The 8,163-nt window shown below is 31.5% G+C and overlaps 1 protein-coding gene across 1 annotated transcript; it reads left to right on the top strand.

Annotated features, from left to right (window-relative positions):
- Positions 1-518: 518 nt before the first annotated feature.
- On the top strand, positions 519-4,201 carry LOC140835030 (beta-farnesene synthase-like). Its single transcript, XM_073200321.1, is given in 8 exon segments — positions 519-696; positions 975-1,254; positions 1,380-1,755; positions 1,950-2,168; positions 2,597-2,735; positions 3,050-3,295; positions 3,595-3,772; positions 3,775-4,201. Coding segments are annotated over 8 exon segments (1,665 nt in total). The 5' UTR covers positions 519-591; the 3' UTR covers positions 3,897-4,201.
- Positions 4,202-8,163: the final 3,962 nt, after the last annotated feature.

The raw sequence follows: 8,163 nt of genomic DNA, 5'->3' as shown, positions 1-8,163 counted from the left end.
GTTCTTGAATTTAATAATTCAACATCAATATTGTAATTATTCCAAGATCGGTTTCGTACATTATAATTAGTAACAAACTGAGAATTGACATGAAACTTATATATAATTTATTTAACTAATTAATGCTTTTTTTTTTACAAAGAATTATAGATTATAACCTTCAATACTAAACATTTTAAAAATCGCACAAAACACCATTAAATTTTTTACATGAATTGAATTGGGATAACATTAAGTTTTTCATGAAAACCATTTCAATATATGGCAAAATCCTTCAGTTATTCAGATACTGTCACTTTGGAGTCATACTAACTTGTTCTTAACTCTATGTGCCTTATACAATGGCGAACTAGAATTTTAAAACCCCAATTAATATCTTGTTAATCCAAAATTTACATTTAAATTTTTTAAAAAAAATGGGGCCACCGGACTTATCTTACCATGTGGCTCCGGCTCCGCCTCCGCCACAGGCCTTAAAGTAGCATGATCTCCTCTTGAAGTTTTCTGCATGCCTATAAATATCAGTGCTAGTTTCTTTGATAATTTGCTATCACCACAACTTAATACAAAATACTTGCTTAGAACGAAGAAATGGCTCTCCAAGTTTTCAATTCCAAGAATGAGATTCGCCAAGCTAAGCTAAGTTTCCCCAGCTTGTGGGGTGATATGTTCATGTCTGAAAATACAGACACTGGGGTAATTTTGCTTTTTTCCTTTGTTTTCTGTCGATTTACCTACGATATGTGTTGTAGTTTTGTGCAAGTCTAATAATAAACTATATATGTGTTCTAATACTACATTGTAATTCGTGACAATAATATATATATATATATATATATATATATATATATATATATATATATTCTAATACTACATTGTAATTCGTGACAATATTATATATATATATATATATATATATATATATATATATATTTATGAATACTCATCATATTAATTGGAGATGTATTTCATAGGTACAAGTGAAGTGTGATGAATCTATTGCTGAGTTAAGGGAAGAAGTAAGGAAAATGGTGATGGCTAAAGAAAGCAAAACGACAGATAAAATAGTGTTAATCGACAACATCCAACGTTTGGGATTATCCTATCATTTTGAGAAAGAGATTGAGGAACAACTGGAACAGATTTTCCATGAATCTTCTGGTTCAAATTTTAAGGCAATGGAGAACTATGACATGTTCAATACAGCACTGTTGTTTCGGTTGTTTAGGCAACATGGACACAACATTCCTTGTGGTATACGATCTTTATCTAATATCTCTTCCACCTATATTAATCATCAAGCCATGTCATTCAACTCTGCCTAAAAGTAATTTGCGTTATAGAAATTTTTTGACAGAAGATAAGTTAATGCATCTCAGGCGTTTTCGACAAGTTCAAGGACGCGGACAATAAATTCTTGACTTCTTTGGAAAGTGACATAAAGGGTTTGTTAAGCTTTTATGAAGCGACGGATGTGAGAATTCAAGGGGAGAATGTGTTAGAAGAGGCAGTTGCTTTCACAACTTGTCATCTGAACAATATTCTTACATCGCAAGCTGATTTTTCCGTGAGAGAGAAAGTTTCACAAACCTTGGAGAAATCCATTCATTGCGGAGTTCCCATAGCAGTGGCGCGATATTACATCCCAATATATGAAAAGGAGGAATCAAACGACAAACTACTTGTTAGGCTGGCCAAATTAAATTTCAGATATCTGCAGAATTTGTATCAGAAAGAGCTATCTGATCTCATAACGTACGTAAACTATTACATATTTTAAATATTTTATTGTTAGAATAAATTTTGTTTGACATGCGAATCCGACAATTTAATTTTGTTTGGCATGCGAATCCGACAATTTAATCTTTTGTACTTAGGAGAGAGCTAACAAATGCATAAGTATTGTTACGCAATGAAAGGTGTAAAACCTTCAAACTTTTACTATGCAGGTGGTGGAAGGATTTGGACATTCTTTCCAAAATTCCTTATATGAGAGACCGTGTTGTTGAGTCCTATTTTTGGGGTGTGGCTATGGATTATGAACCTCAGTACTCCTCTGCTCGATCAATTGTTGCTAAATCCATGCTGTTGGCTGCGATGTTAGATGACACATATGATACTTATGCTCAACTTGAAGACCTAGAGATATTTACCCGAGTATTACAAAGGTACGTAAGGGTCGTATATACAATAACACAAACACACACGCACATTTCTATACATATACACTCTATTTAGTGGATTAATTTTATGCATAAAATGGAGTGTATATAACATAAAGTCAACTGTATATGACATTGGATAAAGAATTCAACTCTTTTTTTTAAAAAAAAAGATAAAGAATTCAAGTGTTTGAATGGGCAAAAGGTTGAAAATTGTTTGGAGTTTCAGTTATTTCTAAACTTGAGGGTTTAATTTGAAGAGAGAAGATGTCGAGGTTAATGTGTCCTGTGTAATGGTTTTTGAATGTGAGAGGAAATGTCAAAAGTTCAAAAAAAAAAGAAGAAGAAGAAGAAGAAGAAGAAGAAGAAGAAAAGACTGATTGTAATTAAACAAAGCATTAGAATTTTTAACTAGATTATTATGTTTTCTGCAGTGGAAAGATTGATGAAATTGATCGTCTACCCAATTACTTCAAAGAAATCTATCTGTTTGTTTCAAGAATCTACGAGGATTTCGACAACGAAGCATCAAAGCAAGGAAAATATTATGCAGGTTCTTATTATAAAGAAACGGTATGTACGTACTTTAATTAATTTACAATTTATTTCATACATATCTTAGCTCATGACATAAAATAAAAAAAAGTTCTCATTGACAAAAATGTCTGCCTAATCCTTAATTGGTGGAAAAATATTTTAACTAATTAATTTTGAAGTTGTGGGTGCCCAACATTCCTAATTTGACTGGGACTTATGCTGGATCATCTGAAGTACTCTTGTATTATAAAAGAGTAACAAAAAATTAGCTTAAGGGTTTGTGATTGCATGTCGATACATATATACATCATTAATTAATTTCTAACATCGAAAGCATTTTGACCTCGTAGGTGAAACAAGTGTGTATGGCTTATCATATGGAAGCCAATTGGTATAGGAGAAAACGTTTACCTGCAGCATTTGAAGATGTTCTTTCTCTTGGGGTTGTCACCAGCTTGTTGTTTGTATTTGCAACTTCATCCTTCTTGAACGGCCCAGCTACAGAAAAAGACTTCGAATGGTTGATGAGTAAACCAAAAATTGCCGTTGCCTCAGCTCATGTGGGTCGATACTGGAACGATCAAGCTTCATATGAAGTGCGTATGTATACACACTTTATTATCTTTACTATATATATATATATATATATATATATATATATATATATATATGTATGTATGTTATTTATGGGAAAATAAATTTTTTGGTGCTCAAATATCCAATTTTAGGTTTTAGTCTATTATCTTTGGTCTTGATTCGTTAATTTTTAGTTTCTGACGATTTTGGTACAGCAGCTGACGCAGTGCTAGACACATCACCATTTTTCAGTGATACATAGCTAGCATGAAAATTACAAGTTACTCTTATATATTTACTCTTGATCTTCACTTTGTAGCGCGAGGGCAAGATTAATGGTGAGAGCCTAACTCCAGTGGATTGCTATATGAAACAATATGGCGTGCCAAAAGAAGAAGCTCTGAATAAGTTCGTTGAACTTGCTGAAGATTCGTGGATGACTGTGAATAAAGAATGGGTCGAAACAGCTGTTCCGTTCCAAGGCACGCTCTCAAACCAATCCTCAATTATTGCCGAGCAGCGATGGCCACTTATAAGAAGGAAAAAGATGGGTTTACGTTCCCAGAAAAATCACTCAAGCCACTCATTCTTGCTGTATTTTTGGATCCCATAATCATATAATTTCTCGGTTCCGATAAAATATCGAATATGTCGTCATGCAGCGTACGTATCATCGTTAAATAATGTTCGTTTGGACTCTTGTCTTCCATGACACATCATCTTGAGTTACTCTGTGCAACAAATATTTATATTTAGTACATTACCATCTTGTCCGAATCCGATGTTTCGATTTCGATTTCGATTATAGTTGAAGGTATTGAAGTATACTGTTTGAGAGTCAAAGCACAAACACATGCTTGGATCTTTTGGAGCTGTTGAACTTATAATTGTGCTTGAATATATTGAAGTTGGTTTCCATTTCGTAATCTACGTAATGAATTCGCTTTTTGCCCTTTTATATATATATACTTCATATATAATAACATGCATCATGCATTTGTCTAAGTCCTAACTCAACTTGTGATCAAATATCTTTTCAGAAAGTAATTATTCAATCAATTCTCTCTCGGAAATTAAAGTAACAAAAACTAATAATCAGAAGCGGGAAAAGATAATGGATCAGACTCAAAAAGCTTTGTAAATGCCCGATCGATATGAGGCGACATTACTTTCTTTTTTGTATATTTTTACTCGTTTAATTAAATATTGAAAAAAAAATTAGTTTCTTGAGAGAGAAGGAGAAAATTGATCCAAAAATAAGTTTACTATAGTTTCTTCTAAAAAAAATAACTTTATTATTTTGTAATAGTCTTAAGAATATAGTTTTTTGTTTTGAAAGCAATCATGAGAATACTTTTAAAAATTGATTCTTCTTTTATATTGGATGAATACGAAAATGTACGTTTATTTAGTTAATTATTTGATAAAAGTGGAAGTTTAAAATTAACTGTATCTCAGCTTGTACGCAGTCTCCAAAATGCAGTTTTCACAAACTAAGTATTTTTAAATTTTATCTATTTTAAAAAAATAATATTAATTTAGTAAGTTTTTTGTGAGATGATCTCACGATTCCTTATTTATAAGAGTTCAACTCTATTCATATTTAAGCAACTCTACACAGAGTTAGTGATTAAACTCGAAAAAATAAATAATTGTATTATTATTATTAGAAAATAAATTAGAAAACAAAAAGGAAGAAGAAGAAAATTAGGGGTGTCAATTCGGGTGGGTTGGGTCGGGTTGAGCAACAGTACTATCCAAAAATTGCTCAACCCGAATCAACCCGATAAAATGTATAACCTGATTTTGAAATTTGTATAATTTTTTTTCAAGAAAATTAAATAAATTTTTTTAAAAATAATTCTAATATTTTAATTTTTAAACACATAATAATAAAATCTCTCTCATATATATGATTTAGAATTGAAAATCTAATCGAAGAAAAAATAAAGTATAATGATTAAATCAAATAAACAATTATTTAAAAAATAAAAAAATGTTTAAAATAAATAATAAATTATGAAAATTTATGATATAAATATAATGTGAGAGCCCAGCCCATTTGATCCCAAAGAACAGCTCATTTAAAGATTAAGTTAAATCAAAAATAAAAAAAACTTGAATCTTCGTCACCGTTTCTTTTTCTCTCTCTCGTAACCAAAGTTATCGGTCATCGATTTTTGAAAATAAGCATAGTTCCGGAATCCTCTCGACAAGGTCTATCCAATGATACACTTTTTGCTAGGAAAATCGCGACTCCCGTAAACCCGTTGGAGACCGCCGCTTGTTTTCGCCGGAAAAGTTGGAAGAAACCTTGGGTAATATTGTTTGAAGCTTGAATTCAAAGCTTTGAGCAATTTTCGAAATATCAGAGGTAAAATTTCAGATTTTAGGGTTTCAAATTTTGGGTATTTTGATTTATTTGAGCTCCAACAATTAATATATATATATATATATATATATATATATATATATATATATATATATATATATATATATATATATTTTATTATTGATTGTAGGTGCAAGAATTGAGCCGATTAGATGTATCTATCAGACTTTCGGAATTTATTTTGAGTAAATTCAAACATTCAGATTTATGTAATCGAGTTTTCGAATTTTAGTGTTCCATAAATAGATGTCTAGATGCTATAGAATTGACGTATATTAATTTTAGAAATTATAAAGCTTAAATTATGAATTTTGGCACTTTAGACTAAATTAGTGAATATTGGAAAAATAAATAGAACTTAATATGAAATGTATTATTTGCCACATGGTTGGATTCTTCGAGAAATCCTTAAAATATTTCGGTGGTAAATTAGGATATTTCAGTTGAGATACACATGAACTGTTTTAGTATGACGTCTATATGATGTGAAATGACGTTAAGTAATTTATAATGAGTTGTGGCATGTCTTATGTGCTTCTGTGAATACATGATTGCATTCATGCATTTATTTGAGTTGATACTATTGTGGCATCGCATTTCGAGCCTTGACTCCTTTGATTGCTATTGATTTTGATCTATCGAGTTGTTGCGTCATCGATGGAGCGGGTGAGTAGGATTAGCACTCCTGATGACTTGCATAAGGGCTGAGTGGGTAGCTCTCGTACCCTCGATGCTACGTGCATTGATGAGTGGCGACTTGATGTTGCATTACTACGTTCCTGGCACTGGTGGCCACTATTACTGTTATTGATGCGATTCATTTGGACTCCGTTTGGTATCCGTTATCGGTTGTTACATTGCATCGCATTTTACGTGATTTTATTTCATGTCAGTTATGTTTGTCGTAATATTACTGGTTCGTCGTACTCGGCCCGACTCATCGTTTTTTTTATGATGTGGTTGTTTTTGATGTCATAGCAGGTTATCCAGGAGGGATTTGACGCGTCTGGTGGAACGTCAGGTAGTGGTGCCCAGTCGTCGAGTCATGGTAAAAATGACTAATATTTTATCAAATATTTATACACGTTCTATCTTTATTTTAGGCTCTTGGGCTGCCTTATTTGAATTCAAATTCAAATTAGGCTAAGGCAGCCCAAACGACTGGAATTAAGACTGTTGTCCTAATTTATTGATTTATTATTGAAAAAAGATATTTTGTCAGACTTAATTTATTTAACAATGAGAAAGACAAATCATTTACTCTCAATCATAAAGGCTCAAGTTAGTAGTTGAACATCAATTATTAAATTAGAATCTCTCACTTTATTTCTTTTTTAACTATTTATTTTGGCGGGATATTTCTATATTTGGCTGAAACTGTACTTTTATATATAGATAGATCTTTATCTTTCAGCCGTATACTTAACTCTTTTGGATAACACGTGGGCCCGTGGCGGAAGATAAAGACAAATGTGGTAAAAAAAACGTGTTTTAAAAAAAAAATCTTGCCCGAATTAAGCAACCCTACGCAGAGTAAACTCATGAAAATAAATATATAACTGTATTATTTTTAGGAAATATAAGAAAAAAAGGAATGATGAAGATACGAAGTAAATTAGTGCTGATAATAGAATAGTAATGCGATAAATATTAAAATAACAAAAGTCGAAGGCTGATGATGCTGGCAAAATTTCGAAAAAAAAATTAATAATAGAGGTTTTTTGTATTATGCGGAAACCTCCACCCCTCTTAATGAAATCGAGTGGAATCTGAAAATAAATAATTTGATCTATAAACAACATTATTGAGAGGAGGATTGTTGATATCTAAAATTGGTGCATGGTTCCTTAGTAGTGCATATGATATTACTCGTAGCATATTTGATATAACTAATTTTTTTTTAGGAATAAAAGTTGATATGAAGTAATATAATTTTTTATTATTTTTTGAGAACTTTTTCATTAATAATTTGAAGGTGAATGTGTAATTAATATCATATAAAAGATGAAACAAAGATCTATTCGGTCATTCAAATGTAACTCGAATGGTCTCTGTATTGTGGTTAATTTAAATTACCACCACATTTTTCTAATTTTCAAGTTGGTAGAGCTACCACCTATCACTTCCTACTTCCAATATAAAAATTAAAAAGAGTTTTTTTTATTACACATGCAACACATTTTCCCTATGACTGATAGACAAGTGGACATCAAGCGGTGGCAAAATACAAGTGTGGCAAAATACAAGTGTAAATGAAATAATGGAACTCTACCATGTGATATATGTGTTGCGCTAAGAATTCATTCACGGGCCCATGATCATTAGGTTTTTTTTTTTTTTTTTTTTTAAATTCAGCAATGTATGTGCTCCACATATGCAAAGAAAAACATCTGTCAAGATAACATGTGGGACTGGGGGAGAAAAGTGGGCATTAAGAGGTGACAAAACTAACTGGGAACGAAAAAAGCAATAATAACTGATATACCCAAACTCTAC

This window comes from Primulina eburnea, chromosome 6, assembly GCF_022965805.1.
Source record: "Primulina eburnea isolate SZY01 chromosome 6, ASM2296580v1, whole genome shotgun sequence".
NCBI lineage: Eukaryota > Viridiplantae > Streptophyta > Magnoliopsida > Lamiales > Gesneriaceae > Primulina > Primulina eburnea.
The sequence above is the reverse complement of the archived record's forward strand: the minus strand, read 5'-3'. Positions and strand labels throughout refer to the sequence as shown.